At 38.2% G+C, this 18,444-nt stretch overlaps 2 protein-coding genes and 1 long non-coding RNA gene across 7 annotated transcripts; 2 read left to right on the top strand and 1 right to left on the bottom strand.

Annotated features, from left to right (window-relative positions):
* The first annotated feature begins 288 nt into the window (after positions 1-288).
* LOC108874323 (transcription factor E2F6) lies at positions 289-4,177 on the top strand. The gene is made up of 10 exons (XM_051068851.1): positions 289-442; positions 538-640; positions 751-806; positions 1,231-1,417; positions 1,589-1,743; positions 1,836-1,951; positions 2,035-2,191; positions 2,451-2,563; positions 2,842-2,915; positions 3,782-4,177. Exons 1-9 carry the CDS (start codon positions 289-291, stop codon positions 2,881-2,883), a joined length of 1,083 nt encoding a protein of 360 aa, XP_050924808.1. The 3' UTR covers positions 2,884-2,915; positions 3,782-4,177.
* A 71-nt stretch (positions 4,178-4,248) lies between these two features.
* LOC108874325 (uncharacterized) lies at positions 4,249-5,823 on the bottom strand. Its single transcript, XM_018662750.2, has 2 exons — positions 5,652-5,823; positions 4,249-5,326 (listed from the first exon to the last, which is right to left on the bottom strand). Exons 1-2 carry the CDS (start codon positions 5,771-5,773, stop codon positions 4,249-4,251), a joined length of 1,200 nt encoding a protein of 399 aa, XP_018518266.1. The 5' UTR covers positions 5,774-5,823.
* A 330-nt stretch (positions 5,824-6,153) lies between these two features.
* Positions 6,154-18,015, top strand: LOC108874326 (uncharacterized). Of its 5 annotated transcripts, XR_007811375.1 has the most exons (8): positions 6,154-6,347; positions 7,609-7,663; positions 7,771-8,441; positions 9,021-9,670; positions 10,250-10,878; positions 11,458-12,107; positions 12,687-13,339; positions 17,727-18,015. It is a non-coding gene; the product is annotated as an uncharacterized LOC108874326 (long non-coding RNA). The 5 variants fall into 5 exon arrangements; XR_007811377.1 differs by lacking the exon at positions 10,250-10,878; XR_007811376.1 differs by lacking the exon at positions 9,021-9,670.
* Positions 18,016-18,444: the final 429 nt, after the last annotated feature.

Consider the following 18,444-nt stretch of genomic DNA (forward strand, 5'->3'; position numbering starts at 1 on the left):
TATACTCAACCAACAGATACTGACTCTCATATGAAAAATGGTTGTATTAAAGTTTGTCTCATGAATGAGTGATTTGAATTTGTGCTCATTTAAACATTGATGCAGAATTCCACAACTGGTGCAGCCCCTAATAGAAGTAAAACATTTTCTTCAGGTGTGGTTGGCCAGCCCTGAGGGAGACCGACGGACAGAGACAGGACTCGACAGACCGGCGTCTAATCTGTGAAGACCACTTCCTGCCAGAGGACATCTCTTCCGCTGGGGTCGACCCCCGACGCAATTCCCATCATGCCCCCCTGCCTGGACGGGGACCTGGGCACGATCAGCCCCTGGGGAGCCGAGTCATCTGAGGAGGAGGATCAGTGGGCTGCAGGTGGAGATGATGTTCCTGCTGCTGTGGAGCCTCCTGGACCAAAACCTCCTGCAGTGAATCCACCACCAGGCAGGTCAGGAGAAGCTCATTCTGCCATTTTTAATCTAAAAGTCACTTAATTAAGTCTGTGTGCAGATACTGACGTCACTTCTTTATTAAAACAGTTTGGAATTTGTCCTGTGACCAGAGCAGCTTTAACTTGGTGTTTTCACTTTCTGAACTCCAGGATCCAGGTGTTAAGAAGACCTCAGAGGCCAAATCAACAAGGTAAAAATGAGTTTCTGTTTGTTAGGTGTCAGGTGCTGTGGTGTGACACTGGTGTATTTAAATGAGCTTGATCAGCAGATTAAGATGTTTTCTTGTCTCTTTGTTTCCAGTTTGATCCTGAATCAGACCAAAGAGATGATCCGGACCAAGAAGGCCGTCAGACAGGGTTCGAGCTGCTTTCATTTAACTGCAAACTTTCTCAGCGGTTTTCACTGTAAAAAATCTTGTTGTGATACTAACAAGGTCCGGTTATAGAACCTCAGTAGCTTTACAACAAACAACTGTTACTGCTTCACAGTAAAAGCCATCTTGTGCTCATATCAGTGAGATAAAATATATAGAAAGGTAGTTAAATACTGTGAATACACTGAATGTTTAATTGCAGAAAAAAAAGACCATGAACAGTATCAGAAACTAGATTGATTTGATGAAATTTCATCTTTATGATTATAGCTTGAGCTACAATAATTAATTTTATTAATTAGCTTATTAGCAAAGATGACTGGGCCAATGTTTTTGATAATCAGTGAATCGTTGAAGCTGTTGGTGTTTTATCTTCCCTCTGTAGCTGAGTGTCGTTTTGTTTTCAGACATGTCTCTGGGGTGTCTGACGCAGCGTTTCCTGGAGATGCTGCTGACGGCGCCGGATGGTTCCCTGGACCTCAGGCAGGCGATGGCGAAGCTGCAGACCCGCAGGCAGCGAGTCTCTGACATCACCAACATCCTGCACGGCATCAGCTTCATCGAGAAGCTTTCGGCCAACAGGGTGAAGTGGATGTGAGTGAACATCAGATCCTGACTGATACTGGGTTTTTCTGTGATTTCTTGGTGATAATCCTCTCACTAAAATCTGTGGTTGTTGATCCAGAAAGATTAAAACACAGACAGATATGATGTCCGCACACTGTATGAGCCGAATGAACTGAAAAGTTTTCTTGCTCTATTCAGAGGGAAGAGTCCGATCAGCTGGTTCCTGTGCACGAACAGAGAGAAGTTACAGAGAGAGCTGGAGAACCTGAAGCTGGTGGAGGACACGCTGGACTCCATCATCAGAACCTGCAGACAGCAGCTTTTCAACACGACCAACGACACGGAAAACTCTGCATATCCTTTTAGCTAAGTCATGACCCAGTCTGCAGCTTGTCCTTCCTGCTACGCCCTGAAAAGATTAAGGTTTTCTTTAACCTCTTCTGCACGATGGCCTACGTGACCCACGAGGACATCAGCCGGGTCAGAGCCTTCCAGGACCAGACGCTGTTTGTTGTCAAAGCTCCGGAGGAAACTAAACTGGAGGTTTCTGCACCCGGAAAGGTAAACGATCAAGAAGAGAAGATAAAAAGAAGATCAACATCAGTGTGACCTGTATGTATCAGGTTGTGTGTTTGTGTGTGTAGATGCAGGACAGAATCCAGGTCCGTCTGAGGTCGCGGTCCGGTCCCATCATGGTGCAGACCTGTGATATCAGAACAGGAGACGGTGTGACCAGAGAGACGAGCGGCTGCTTCGTGACGCTGGCGAAAAGCCGGATAAAGATGGCCATGCAACACACAGGTAACAAACAAGATGAGGACTACAGACACGAAGATTTTTATTAAAGACTAACATCCTGTTTGTGTAACCAGAAACATCACTGTACCAGACTCCACTGACAAAATTAGCGATTTTACAGAGCAGGACGCAGGAGCTGTTGGTATCTGACCTCCTGTGAACCTTTTCACAGTCGCTTTACTCTTTAGTAATTAATCATTTTAATCAACATTATTCTACAAGAGGTTTCCAACCACATTTAAGTTCCCTGTTACTGTTTCAGCTGGAATCAGAAGACCTGTGACCCAGGAGGACCGGGACTGGGCTCTGCAGTCTCTGTCTCAGCTCGGACGTTTCACTGGGATGGGATGGATTTTGAGCCCAGAAGCACCTCAGGTACCTCAGCCTCTGTCTGTGTGATGTGTCGTCCATCATCACCCAGAAACAACACGAGTACACGACATTAAATCTGTGAAGTCTGTGTGTTTATTCTGCTGATAGATCCTTGTTTTACTGGGACGATACCAGTCACACCAGTGGAAACACTGATATAACTGTCTTTTATAAGAAGCAGCAATGTTTATCTTCTCTTTTTTTATTTTTATGTATTTTGTTGGGCCTGAATGTTTTTACAATAAAGAACTGAACAGAGTTTAATTTAATTTTGAATCTAGACTCTTCCCGTCAGGACGTTTGATGTGTCTCATCCAATCTGAAGACAGGACTCTTCATGTGATCAGCTGGTCTGGTTAGTAAACGGTAAACTGATAATTAAACTTCGTGTGATTATAAAATGACTTGTTTGTGCCTAAAATAAACAGAAGAGATCAGTTTTTCTCTTCAAACTTTGTTTTTGTGACCTGGTTAATTAAACATTCTCCAGGTAGATTCAGAGCTGAGCAGCTGATAGACGTTTCTAGAACTTTTCATTATACTTCAGTTTAGTTCTAAGTGCCTCTGTGAAGACACAGATTTATCTGAATCTCTGAATTTATCAGAGATGGCATCAGAAAGCTGCAGGACGTCCATGACGGTCCACATCAACGACTTTCTTCTTGATAAATTCAAGGGCAACATGGAAGTTTTCACCAAAATATACTGGACATTTGAAGGAGCGTAAAACAAAAGCATGACGGGAGACTCTGAGGGCTGATAGGTGAAAGTGATTTACATTAGTCGCAAATCTAGAAAAAGCTCCTCCCTTAGTATAAATACACGTAAATCCTGATTCATGTTGTTTTATACAGACTTTATATAAATGAAAATGTGAAAATTTTCCTCTTTTTACATGTTGAATAGGTTAATTTCTAAATTATCCAGGTCAAAAAAGCAAACTTTGAAAGGAGTAGTGACCGTTTTCTACTTTTACAACATCAGCAATTAAGAAATAAACTATCGAGGAACAACATTTATGTCAGTGTTATCAATTTATAATAACAGTTCAGTACAGTTAGTAAATGGTAAACTGTTGCCTTTAAATGTAAATCATCGGTTATTGACAGGGTATATTTTTTTAGATTTTGAAGATGAGGAGTTATATGATTACTTTGTTACTGCAGCAGAACAGATTAATTAGTATTAAAGTTTTAATGATTCAGATTTTTTTCCTTAAAGACGTGACTGGAGCTCTTCCCTGAGCCGAGGGCGAAGCAGCAGCACAGAGGAGACTGGACAGTTCCTGCTCGGTGGATCTCTGACGAGTGAGAACTGAGATGCTCCCGCAGGTCTCTGAGTCGGAGCTTCTTTCTGGACTTAGATGAAGTGTCTGGTTCCCTGACACTAAAACAAACTCGTTAACTGCCTCATCAGATCAGGACCAGAGCCAACAGCTGTCACCTGAATGTGTGGACTCCAAAGACCTGACATGGCTTCTTAACACTGACACTGGAAACATTTTATAAATGTTCTGTCAGAGATTTTCACGATCTGTTCTGATGTTCTTTGATTTCATTATGACATTTTTTGTACTTCAGTCACATGTTTCTGGATATAAAGACTAACACTTTTTAATCTGATTTCACTTTTTTTTTTATCCACAACACAAACTATGTACAACACACACACACTGGTGATCAGTGAATTCATCCACTGTCGCTGAGAATAGGTGTTTGTAAATTTGTGAGACACACACACACTTTCAGTATCTTGTTCATGTGTCTTTTGAAGTGAAATGGGATGTGGTCCAAAATGGAGAACAACTTCAGCCTCTGAATGGAACGCTGCACACGACTCCTGGCCTGTGAGATGAGTCTGTTGTTGTTCTGAGTGAACTGTCCGCCGACGACGGAGGACGAGACGTTCAGAGAAACTCCCTCTGGTAGAATTGCGAAGCCCTCGTCTGCCATAACCGTGTCACCTGGTCGTAGGTGCTGGAGAATTCCACAGTCGGCTGTTATTTCCCTGTCTGAGACGCTTTCACCGTACAGGTCACTGATGAAGGTGATCACTCCATTGGGAGCGGCACCGACCAGAGCCTTCAGAGTGGTCCTTCTTTTGCTCTGATTGTCGAAACGACCCTGTGCAGCGAGTGTCTCTCTGTTACAGACTGAAACCTTTATGCAGTTGAGCACTATCCTGCAGCTGGGGAAGGGTTTGAAGCAGTCTGGTAGTGATGTCTGGTTCTTGGCTGTGGAGGGGATGTTGTTCTCCAGCATGCCGACGTACAAGATGTCGTACAGCGCTTGGATGATGGTGGTGAAGGTGTTCACTACGGTGGCTTTGCTGCAGTTAAACTTTATTCCAAGGTCTGTGTGGCGGTAGTTAAGCTTGAGTCTCATTAAAGTCAGGAGCAGTTGATCAACCAGGGGGACACACTGTACAGTCCAATCATAGTGATACCGTAGCTCGAATCTGGAAAGAAGCGCCTCCAAAAACAGGACAGTGGCAGCGTCAGGTAGTCCTGTGAGATACTGGACTTTAACAGGATCAGAGGAAATCTGACTGAAGGATAAAGTGCTGGGGGTCTGTGCAGCTGCAGCATGGCTATCTGCACCCTCGTCCTCAGCACGTACGGGAACCATTGGTTTCTTCTTCCTCCGGTCCCTGACCTGTAAAGTCATTCCCTCGCTCCATGCGAATCGCGTCGGTCCGGCAGCTTTACCATCGGCGAAGTGCCAACTGCAAACCCTCGAGTGGCAATTTGGGGTGTAGTTCTCACGCCTAAAAAACAAAGTAATTGATTATTATAGTTTAAGCTCTCTGTTGGACATGTGTACAACAATCACAACGAAGCAGTCAAAGTAATAACATGCTGCCCAGCTAAGGTGAACAAACTAAGATAGATGGTTAAATCTAGATATTTTCGGGCAGCACAGAAAATGACTGACAACTTAAGCCACGAAGATTTCACAGCAAGAAACACCCTGTAAAACCCACCGCTTATACCTGGGCGCCGGCTTTTAGTTAGCTAACCTTCGCTAGCTAACGTTAGCACCCGCTGGCGTAAAACTTGTTTTTCGTCATTCGTTTAAGAACTGAAACTTACCTTATCAACTGCAGCCATTTCTTTTTCTCTTTCTCGTCGCAGGGGAAGCGGTAGAAAGACAGCTTCATATGTTTTTTGAACTCAGATCTGTTTAAACAAAGCGGCACACAGCACTGCGGCATCTTGAAAAAGACGAACTTCGGTGAACTTGGACCCGGAAGTAGTATTTATGTCGGCTGTGACGTCATGACGCAAGCGGGGCGACGTTTTCTTCAGATTGAACGTGTTGATGAATGAAACTATTTGTGATATGAATTATTTATTCGTGTTTGTAGGAGCCCAGTTTATAACTAAATGTATTGGTTCTGCTCTGTGCTTCTAAAACACCGCGCCATCGACTTCCTGTCGCAGTAAAAGCTTGGCTTTCACTGCTCTCACTCAGATTGAACAACTTCCGCTGATTCGGCCAATCAGAAACCGTCATAGGCGGAGCCGAGTCAGTCGACCAATCAGCGTTTTGTCTGTTGGCGTTGTCTAGCGTCTGTCGTCATTGGCCGTGAACTACGCAGCACGGAGCAGAATGGCGGACAAACAAAGTTGGAAAGACGAGTGAAAAACACGGAATAAAACCAGCGTCAGAGTCGTCGCTTTAGTTTCTTAGCACTGTGAGAAACCATTACACAGCTACAAGAAGCTTTGGAGCGGTTTTTGTCGAACACGAGCGAGGCTTGGACGCTGAGCACACCTGCGGCCAAGGTAAGGCTAACGAGCTAATGAGCGGGGAGTGTTAGCATTAGCCTTAAAGTTAGCTCTTTATTTTACGGTGTTCTTTCCATTTTCAGACGTTTTTAATGCGTGAGTTAGAGTGTGTTTGTGTGTCTGTGACTGACATGAGTTGTGGGCTCCTTATGTGGAAGATGTTATCACAAGTCTTGCTATTATCATTTGTGTTTCTCTCTGGTCAGTTTGCGTCATAGGTTTTGTTCTTTTGTGGACATTTTCCGTCTTTGTGTATCATTCTGTATATTTACCAGGTTGCTTTACATCTATATATTGTTAGCTTTGTGTCTCGTTGTTATTGTTTTGCATCGTGTCGCGTCTCTTCGTGTGTCTTTCCAGTTTTGTCTTGTTCCTGTTCATTTCTTTGCGGCCATTTTTGTTTCATCGTGGCGGTTTAGCGTCTCAGTTTCTCCCTGTTTTCGAGATATATTGACGTGAAAACTCAGTGGTAGTGATCTGTCCGTGGCCATCCATTGACCACCTGTTGTTTATACTAGAGATCAGTCATTTGTCTGGGGTGATTTAAACGCAGGCTCGATAACTAGATTTTAATTCCCTGTCTCTCCACGTATCAGGTGAGGTGACTGTTACAAGTCATTACATCAAAACTGGGATGTAAAAGGTTCAATTTAAGCCTTGCAAGCGAAAAGTTTTTAATTTGCTTTTCTCTACGAGGTCAGTTAACAGTTATCAGTTACCTGCTCTCACAAACAGGTAGCTAGTTACTTTAGCTCAGCTTGTTTAAATAAAAAGGATTGTGACACTCAGCTGTAATGATAGTAAGTAATCTGCAAGAACTAATCTAAAATGGTAGGAGTAATCGCTAACAATTAGAAGCAATGTGTAATGATAGAATGATTATAGAAGTAATCCATAAGAATATAATAGGAAAGTAATAGGAGAAGTGATTTCTAATGTTAGAAGTCATATTAGAAGTAATCTGTAATGTTCTGAGTAATCTGTAGAAACAGAGGTAACCTGTAATAATAGAAATGATCTGTTACATTGGAAGTAATCTGTAATGATAGAAGTAATCTCAGGACTGAAGAAACAACCTGGTCCTCTTTGTGGATTTAGTGTTTATTTCTCTTCCTGCTTGTATTTTTCCATCTTTTGATAGTTTGAACTTTAATACCCAGAAACCATCTTTGCTTTTGTTTTGATGGTTTCAGCAGTCACAGTTTCATATTAAATTAAATTTCATATAAAGTTTGTTGTTTCTGATCTTTCTCCACAGGAACTTCAACCAGCAAATCACAGAGAGAAGAGACTGACATGAAGATTTACAGAAGGTCAGTCTTAGTTTAAACACTCCTCTAATGGTTGTTACAGATAGAGAGACCTCCAGAAGATTTACATAGTCATTTTCCTTTGTATGTTTCTCTATGATTTCCTCCAGGTGTCACCACTTCGTCCACGACATCATCCATGATCGGAGAGACATGGTCCATGATCGGAGAGACATTGTTGAGGATGAGGGAGACATCGTCCACGATCAGAGACATTGTCCATGACTCGTGGTGACTCGGTCCCCGATTAGTCGGCACTGCCGGCGTTCAGAGACATTGTCAATGATCGCAGAGACTTTGTCCATAATCTCAGAGACATTGTCCGCGATCGCAGAGATGTAGTCCACAATCGCAGAGACATCCACGATCACAGAGACATGGTCCATGATCGGAGAGACATTGTTGAGGATGAGGGAGACATCGTCCACGATCAGAGACGTTGTCCATGATTGCAGAGACCTTGTCAAAGATGAGAGAGGCGTTGTCCATGATCAGAGACATTGTCCCATGCTTCGCAGAGCTCTGCGCAAGAATCGGTAGTGACACTGTGGTTCCTCGATTCGACGGCATGACCGCGATCATGGAGACATTTGTCGACGATTACAGAGACAGCGTCTATGATCTCAGAGACATCGTCCACGATCACAAAGACATTGTCCATGATCGCAGAGACTTTGTCCATAATCTCAGAGACACTGTCCGCGATCACAGAGACGTAGTCCACGATCACAGAGGGACATCGTAAGATGAAGTTCTTTGAGACCAGGACAGAGGCCTCCAGGTAACTGACAAACAGATTTACATCAACTGTCCAACACAGAGCACTGACATTAAATTGTTTATGTTCAGTATTCATTATTTAATAAAAGTAATATGCAATGTAAAAATAAAGTAACCTATATTAATAAAAATAAAAGTATTGTGTAAAAGTAATTATCAGTATCAGAAGTAAGATGTAATAGTCAAAGTAATCTGATACTAGGTGTAGTTTGCAACAGTAAAAGTTATCTGTAAATTTCAAATATGTAAAAAGGAACGTACTGTAATATGTAATGGTAAAAGTAATCTAATGTTCAAGGTAAAACTAATCTGTAACATAAAGGCAATGCAGAAGTGATAGTAATCCAAAATAGAAGTAAAAATGACACATTATAGTAAGATATCATGAATGTCATAGTCTGAGGTCAAAAATGTCATAATAAAGTAAGGCAGGAAAATGTCAAAAAAATGTCATATTATAGTAAGGCATAGCTGAAATGTTGAATATTTCTTTGTGTTTTCATGGTTAAACTGTTGATGTGGAATAGGTAGTAGTGTATTGATCATTTTCCTTTGTATGTTTCTCTATGATTTCCTCCAGGTGTCACCACTTCGTCCACAACATCATCCATGATCGGAGAGACATTGTTGAAGATGAGGGAGACATCGTCCACGATCAGAGACATTGTCCATGACTCGTGGTGACTCGGTCCCCGATTAGTCGGCACTGCCGGCGTTCAGAGACATTGTCAATGATCGCAGAGACTTTGTCCATAATCTCAGAGACATTGTCCGCGATCGCAGAGACGTAGTCCACAATCGCAGAGACATCCACGATCACAGAGACATGGTCCATGATCGGAGAGACATTGTTGAGGATGAGGGAGACATCGTCCACGATCAGAGACGTTGTCCATGATTGCAGAGACCTTGTCAAAGATGAGAGAGGCGTTGTCCATGATCAGAGACATTGTCCCATGCTTCGCAGAGCTCTGCGCAAGAATCGGTAGTGACACTGTGGTTCCTCGATTCGACGGCATGACCGCGATCATGGAGATATTTGTTGACGATTACAGAGACAGCGTCTATGATCTCAGAGACATCGTCCACGATCACAAAGACATTGTCCATGATCACAGAGACTTTGTCCATAATCTCAGAGACACTGTCCGCGATCACAGAGACGTAGTCCACGATCACAGAGAGACATCGTAATATGAAGTTCTTTGAGACCAGGACAGAGGCCTCCAGGTAACTGACAAACAGATTTACATCAACTGTCCAACACAGAGCACTGACATTAAATTGTTTATGTTCAGTATTCATTATTTAATAAAAGTAATATGCAATGTAAAAATAAAGTAACCTATATTAATAAAAATAAAAGTATTGTGTAAAAGTAATTATCAGTATCAGAAGTAAGATGTAATAGTCAAAGTAATCTGATACTAGGTGTAGTTTGCAACAGTAAAAGTTATCTGTAAATTTCAAATATGTAAAAAGGAAAGTACTGTAATATGTAATGGTAAAAGTAATCTAATGTTCAAGGTAAAACTAATCTGTAACATAAAGGCAATGCAGAAGTGATAGTAATCCAAAATAGAAGTAAAAATGACACATTATAGTAAGATATCATGAATGTCATAGTCTGAGGTCAAAAATGTCATAATAAAGTAAGGCAGGAAAATGTCAAAAAAATGTCATATTATAGTAAGGCATAGCTGAAATGTTGAATATTTCTTTGTGTTTTCATGGTTAAACTGTTGATGTGGAATAGGTAGTAGTGTATTGATCATTTTCCTTTGTATGTTTCTCTATGATTTCCTCCAGGTGTCACCACTTCGTCCACAACATCATCCATGATCGGAGAGACATTGTTGAGGATGAGGGAGACATCGTCCACGATCAGAGACATTGTCCATGACTCGTGGTGACTCGGTCCCCGATTAGTCGGCACTGCCGGCGTTCAGAGACATTGTCGATGATCGCAGAGACTTTGTCCATAATCTCAGAGACATTGTCCGCGATCGCAGAGACATCCACGATCACAGAGACATGGTCCATGATCGGAGAGACATTGTTGAGGATGAGGGAGACATCGTCCACGATCAGAGACGTTGTCCATGATTGCAGAGACCTTGTCAAAGATGAGAGAGGCGTTGTCCATGATCAGAGACATTGTCCCATGCTTCGCAGAGCTCTGCGCAAGAATCGGTAGTGACACTGTGGTTCCTCGATTCGACGGCATGACCGCGATCATGGAGATATTTGTTGACGATTACAGAGACAGCGTCTATGATCTCAGAGACATCGTCCACGATCACAAAGACATTGTCCATGATCACAGAGACTTTGTCCATAATCTCAGAGACACTGTCCGCGATCACAGAGACGTAGTCCACGATCACAGAGAGACATCGTAATATGAAGTTCTTTGAGACCAGGACAGAGGCCTCCAGGTAACTGACAAACAGATTTACATCAACTGTCCAACACAGAGCACTGACATTAAATTGTTTATGTTCAGTATTCATTATTTAATAAAAGTAATATGCAATGTAAAAATAAAGTAACCTATATTAATAAAAATAAAAGTATTGTGTAAAAGTAATTATCAGTATCAGAAGTAAGATGTAATAGTCAAAGTAATCTGATACTAGGTGTAGTTTGCAACAGTAAAAGTTATCTGTAAATTTCAAATATGTAAAAAGGAAAGTACTGTAATATGTAATGGTAAAAGTAATCTAATGTTCAAGGTAAAACTAATCTGTAACATAAAGGCAATGCAGAAGTGATAGTAATCCAAAATAGAAGTAAAAATGACACATTATAGTAAGATATCATGAATGTCATAGTCTGAGGTCAAAAATGTCATAATAAAGTAAGGCAGGAAAATGTCAAAAAAATGTCATATTATAGTAAGGCATAGCTGAAATGTTGAATATTTCTTTGTGTTTTCATGGTTAAACTGTTGATGTGGAATAGGTAGTAGTGTATTGATCATTTTCCTTTGTATGTTTCTCTATGATTTCCTCCAGGTGTCACCACTTCGTCCACAACATCATCCATGATCGGAGAGACATTGTTGAGGATGAGGGAGACATCGTCCACGATCAGAGACATTGTCCATGACTCGTGGTGACTCGGTCCCCGATTAGTCGGCACTGCCGGCGTTCAGAGACATTGTCGATGATCGCAGAGACTTTGTCCATAATCTCAGAGACATTGTCCGCGATCACAGAGACGTAGTCCACAATCGCAGAGACATCCACGATCACAGAGACATGGTCCATGATCGGAGAGACATTGTTGAGGATGAGGGAGACATCGTCCACGATCAGAGACGTTGTCCATGATTGCAGAGACCTTGTCAAAGATGAGAGAGGCGTTGTCCATGATCAGAGACATTGTCCCATGCTTCGCAGAGCTCTGCGCAAGAATCGGTAGTGACACTGTGGTTCCTCGATTCGACGGCATGACCGCGATCATGGAGACATTTGTTGACGATTACAGAGACAGCGTCTATGATCTCAGAGACATCGTCCACGATCACAAAGACATTGTCCATGATCACAGAGACTTTGTCCATAATCTCAGAGACACTGTCCGCGATCACAGAGACGTAGTCCACGATCACAGAGAGACATCGTAAGATGAAGTTCTTTGAGACCAGGACAGAGGCCTCCAGGTAACTGACAAACAGATTTACATCAACTGTCCAACACAGAGCACTGACATTAAATTGTTTATGTTCAGTATTCATTATTTAATAAAAGTAATATGCAATGTAAAAATAAAGTAACCTATATTAATAAAAATAAAAGTATTGTGCAAAAGTAATTATCAGTATCAGAAGTAAGATGTAATAGTCAAAGTAATCTGATACTAGGTGTAGTTTGCAACAGTAAAAGTTATCTGTAAATTTCAAATATGTAAAAAGGAAAGTACTGTAATATGTAATGGTAAAAGTAATCTAATGTTCAAGGTAAAACTAATCTGTAACATAAAGGCAATGCAGAAGTGATAGTAATCCAAAATAGAAGTAAAAATGACACATTATAGTAAGATATCATGAATGTCATAGTCTGAGGTCAAAAATGTCATAATAAAGTAAGGCAGGAAAATGTCAAAAAAATGTCATATTATAGTAAGGCATAGCTGAAATGTTGAATATTTCTTTGTGTTTTCATGGTTAAACTGTTGATGTGGAATAGGTAGTAGTGTATTGATCATTTTCCTTTGTATGTTTCTCTATGATTTCCTCCAGGTGTCACCACTTCGTCCACAACATCATCCATGATCGGAGAGACATTGTTGAGGATGAGGGAGACATCGTCCACGATCAGAGACATTGTCCATGACTCGTGGTGACTCGGTCCCCGATTAGTCGGCACTGCCGGCGTTCAGAGACATTGTCAATGATCGCAGAGACTTTGTCCATAATCTCAGAGACATTGTCCGCGATCGCAGAGACGTAGTCCACAATCGCAGAGACATCCGCGATCACAGAGACATGGTCCATGATCGGAGAGACATTGTTGAGGATGAGGGAGACATCGTCCACGATCAGAGACGTTGTCCATGATTGCAGAGACCTTGTCAAAGATGAGAGAGGCGTTGTCCATGATCAGAGACATTGTCCCATGCTTCGCAGAGCTCTGCGCAAGAATCGGTAGTGACACTGTGGTTCCTCGATTCGACGGCATGACCGCGATCATGGAGATATTTGTTGACGATTACAGAGACAGCGTCTATGATCTCAGAGACATCGTCCACGATCACAAAGACATTGTCCATGATCGCAGAGACTTTGTCCATAATCTCAGAGACACTGTCCGCGATCACAGAGACGTAGTCCACAATCACAGAGAGTCTTCGTACAATGAAGAAGTTTTTTGAGACCAGGACAGAGGCCTCCAGGTAATTCACTAACAGCTTTACATCAACTGTCCAACACAGAGCATGGACATTAAATTGTTTATGTTCAGTATTCAGTATATCAGAAAAGTGTAATAATAGAAGTAATCTGGTAATGTAAAAGTATTTGTAATTACGATGTGGATCAAAAAATGTCATGGTATATTAAGATATGAAAAATGGCCAAAAAAATCATAGTATTGTAAGGTGTCAAAAATGGTCAAAACATGTCATAATATAGTAAGATGTCAAAAATGGTCAAAAAATGTCATAGTGTAGTAAGATGTCAAAACTTGTAATAGTATTTTAAGGTATAAAAATGGTCAAAAAATGTTATACTATAGCAAGGAGTCAGAAAACCATGAAAAAATGGCATAGTGTAGAAAGATATTGAAAAATGGTCAAAAAATGTCATAGTATAGTAACACATGAAAAATGGCCAAAAAATGTCATAGTATAGTAAGATGTCAAAAACCATCAAAAAATGTCATAGTATAGTAAGATATGAAAAATGGTCAAAAAATGTCATAGACATGAAAAGTGGTCAAAAAATGTCATATTATAGTAAGATGTCAAAAACCATCAAAAAATGTCATAGTATAGTGAGACATGAAAAATGGTCAAAAAATGTCATAGTATAGTAAGACATGAAAAGTGGTCAAAAAATGTCATAGTATAGTAAGATGTCAAAAACCATTAAAAAATGTCATAGTATAGTAAGATGTCAAAAACCATCAAAAACGTCATAGTATAGTAAGATGTCAAAAACCATCAAAAAATGTCATAGTATAGTAAGATGTCAAAAACCATCAAAAAATGTCATAGTATAGTAAGACATGAAAAATAGTCAAAAAATGTCATAGTATAGTAAGACATGAAAAATGGTCCAAAAATGTCATAATATAGTAAGGCATGAAAAGTGGTCAAAAAATGTCATAGTATAGTAAGATGTCAAAAACCATCAAAAAATGTCATAGTATAGTAAGGCATGAAAAATGGTCAAAAAATGTCATAGTATAGTAAGATGTCAAAAATGGTCAAAAAATTTCATAGTATAGTAAGATATGAAAAATGGTCAAAAAATGTCATAGTATAGTAAGATGTCAAAAACCATCAAAAAATGTCATAGTATAGTAAGACATGAAAAATGGTCAAAAAATGTCATAGTATAGTAAGATGTCAAAAACCATCAAAAAATGTCATAGTATAGTAAGACATGAAAAATGGTCAAAAAATGTCATAGTGTAGTAAGATGTCAAAAACCATCAAAAAATGTCATAGTATAGTAAGATGTCAAAAACCATCAAAAAATGTCATAGTATAGTAAGACATGAAAAATGGTCAAAAAATGTCATAGTATAGTAAGGCATGAAAAATGGTCAAAAAATGTCATAGTGTAGTAAGATGTCAAAACTTGTAATAGTATTTTAAGGTATAAAAATGGTCAAAAAATGTTATACTATAGCAAGGAGTCAGAAAACCATGAAAAAATGTCATAGTGTAGAAAGATATTGAAAAATGGTCAAAAAATGTCATAGTATAGTAACACATGAAAAATGGCCAAAAAATGTCATAGTATAGTAAGATGTCAAAAACCATCAAAAAATGTCATAGTATAGTAAGATATGAAAAATGGTCAAAAAATGTCATAGACATGAAAAGTGGTCAAAAAATGTCATTATAGTAAGATGTCAAAAACCATCAAAAAATGTCATAGTATAGTAAGACATGAAAAATGGTCAAAAAATGTCATAGTATAGTAAGACATGAAAAGTGGTCAAAAAATGTCATAGTATAGTAAGATGTCAAAAACCATTAAAAAATGTCATAGTATAGTAAGACATGAAAAATGCTCAAAAAATGTCATAGTATAGTAAGGCATGAAAAATGGTCAAAAAATGTCATAATATAGTAATACATGAAAAATGGTCAAAAAATGTCATAGTATAGTAATACATGAAAAATGGTCAAAAAATGTCATAGTATAGTAAGACATGAAAAACGGTCAAAAAATGTCATAGTATAGTAAGGTGTCAAAAACCATCAAAAAATATCATAGTATAGTAAGATGTCAAAAACCATCAAAAAATGTCATAGTATAGTAAGGTGTCAAAAACCATCAAAAAATATCATAGTATAGTAAGATGTCAAAAACCATCAAAAAATGTCATAGTATAGTAAGATGTCAAAAACCATTAAAAAATGTCATAGTATAATAAGATGTCAAAAACCATCAAAAATGTCATAGTATAGTAAGATGTCAAAAATGGTCAAAAAATTTCATAGTATAGTAAGATGTCAAAAACCATCAAAAAATGTCATAGTATAGTAAGATGTCAAAAACCATCAAAAAATGTCATAGTATAGTAAGACATGAAAAATGGTCAAAAAATGTCATAGTATAGTAAGACATGAAAAATGGTCCAAAAATGTCATAATATAGTAAGGCATGAAAAATGGTCAAAAAATGTCATAGTATAGTAAGATGTCAAAAATGGTCAAAAAATGTCATAGTATAGTAAGATATGAAAAATGGTCAAAAAATGTCATAGTATAGTAAGATGTCAAAAACCATCAAAAAATGTCATAGTATAGTAAGACATGAAAAATGGTCAAAAAATGTCATAGTATAGTAAGATATGAAAAATGGTCAAAAAATGTCATAGTATAGTAAGGCATGAAAAATGGTCAAAAAATGTCATATTATAGTAAGATGTCAAAAATGGTCAAAAAATGTCATAGTATAGTAAGACATGAAAAATGGTCAAAAAATGTCATAATATAGTAAGATATGAAAAATGGTCAAAAAATGTCATATTATAGTAAGATGTCAAAAATGGTCAAAAAATGTCATAGTATAGTAAGGCATGAAAAATAGTCAAAAAATGTCATAGTATAGTAAGATATGAAAAATGGTCAAAAAATGTCATAGTGTAGTAAGATGTCAAAAACCATCAAAAAATGTCATAGTATAGTAACACATGAAAAATGGTCAAAAAATTTCATAGTATAGTAAGACATGAACAGTGGTCAAAAAATGTCATAGTATAGTAAGGCATGAAAAATAGTCAAAAAATGTCATAGTATAGTAAGATGTCAAAAATGGTCAAAAAATGTCATAGTATAGTAAGACATGAAAAATGGTCAAAAAATGTCATAGTATAGTAAGATATGAAAAATGGTCAAAAAATGTCATAGTGTAGTAAGATGTCAAAAACCATCAAAAAATGTCATAGTATAGTAAGATGTCAAAAACCATCAAAAAATGTCATAGTATAGTAAGACATGAAAAATGGTCAAAAAATGTCATAGTATAGTAAGACATGAAAAATGGTCAAAAAATGTCATAGTATAGTAAGGTGTCAAAAACCATCAAAAAATATCATAGTATGGTAAGATGTCAAAAACCATCAAAAAATGTCATAGTATAGTAAGATGTCAAAAATGGTCAAAAAATGTCATAGTATAGTAAGACATGAAAAATGGTCAAAAAATGTCATAATATAGTAAGATATGAAAAATGGTCAAAAAATGTCATATTATAGTAAGATGTCAAAAATGGTCAAAAAATGTCATAGTATAGTAAGGCATGAAAAATGGTCAAAAAATGTCATAGTGTAGTAAGATGTCAAAAACCATCAAAAAATGTCATAGTATAGTAAGATGTCAAAAACCATCAATAAATGTCATAGTATAGTAAGACATGAAAAATGGTCAAAAAATTTCATAGTATAGTAAGACATGAACAGTGGTCAAAAAATGTCATAGTATAGTAAGATATGAAAAATGGTCAAAAAATGTCATAGTATAGTAAGGCATGAAAAATAGTCAAAAAATGTCATAGTATAGTAAGATGTCAAAAATGGTCAAAAAATGTCATAGTATAGTAACACATGAAAAATGGTCAAAAAATGTCATAGTATAGTAAGATGTCAAAAACCATCAAAAAATGTCATAGTATAGTAAGATGTCAAAAACCATCAAAAAATGTCATAGTATAGTAAGACATGAAAAATGGTCAAAAAATGTCATAGTATAGTAAGATATGAAAAATGGTCAAAAAATGTCATAGTATAGTAAGGCATGAAAAATGGTAAAAAAATGTCATAGTGTAGTAAGATGTCAAAAATGGTCAAAAAATGTCATAGTATAGTAAGACATGAAAAATGGTCAAAAAATGTCATAGTATACTGTGTGATCAATGTCAGAAAACGTAGTGTCTCACAAATGTAACAGTTAATTTGTAATTTTATAAGCAAGAAAAATAGGAAGTTATATGCAATAGAGTCATGTGAGGGAAAATGTAACTGTCTTTAATTATATTTGTAACAAAGTTTCCAGACTTGAAGCTTTGGACAGTTTCTGTGATTAACATGTTCTGTCTCCGCAGAAAGAGGAGGACAAGACTGCATCACCTGAAGAGTTACGATCGCAGAGACATGGTCCATGATGGGAGAGACGTTCGGCATGAAGAGAGACATTGCCTACAGTCAGCGATGTCGTCTATGAGCACAGAGACCTTTAACAAGCATATCTCCTCATGTGTTCATCACTACATTAAAGAGAGAATATATCAATGTATCTCCAAGTGGTCAAACATCTGTCATTATCTTTGCTGTGCTTTGTTAAATGTTGTCAAAAACAGAATCAATAAAGTTTTATAGTCTTGAGTTGAGTCTGTTTTCATATGACTATCACTCAAATGATTTTGTTATGCAGAAATGCCAACTAAAAGGGGCTGGTAGCCATAACCCTAACCCTAACCTCTGGTTAAAAAAACGTAACCCTAACCCTAACCCTAACCTCTAGTTAAATACCGTAACCCTAACCTCTGGTTAAAAAACGTAACCCTAACCCTAACCTCTGGTTAAAAAACGTAACCCTAACCCTAACCCTAATCTCTAGTTAAATACCGTAACCCTAACCTCTGGTTAAAAAACGTAACCCTAACCCTAACCTCTGGTTAAAAAACTTAACCCTAACCTGTGGTTAAAAAATGTAACCCTAACCCTAACCCTAATCTCTGGTTAAAAACCCTAACCCTAACCCTAACCTCTGGTTAAAAGCCGTAACCCTAACCCTAATCTCTGGTTAAAAAACGTAACCCT

Source organism: Lates calcarifer, unplaced genomic scaffold, assembly GCF_001640805.2.
Source record: "Lates calcarifer isolate ASB-BC8 unplaced genomic scaffold, TLL_Latcal_v3 _unitig_5294_quiver_1356, whole genome shotgun sequence".
Lineage (NCBI taxonomy): Eukaryota > Metazoa > Chordata > Actinopteri > Centropomidae > Lates > Lates calcarifer.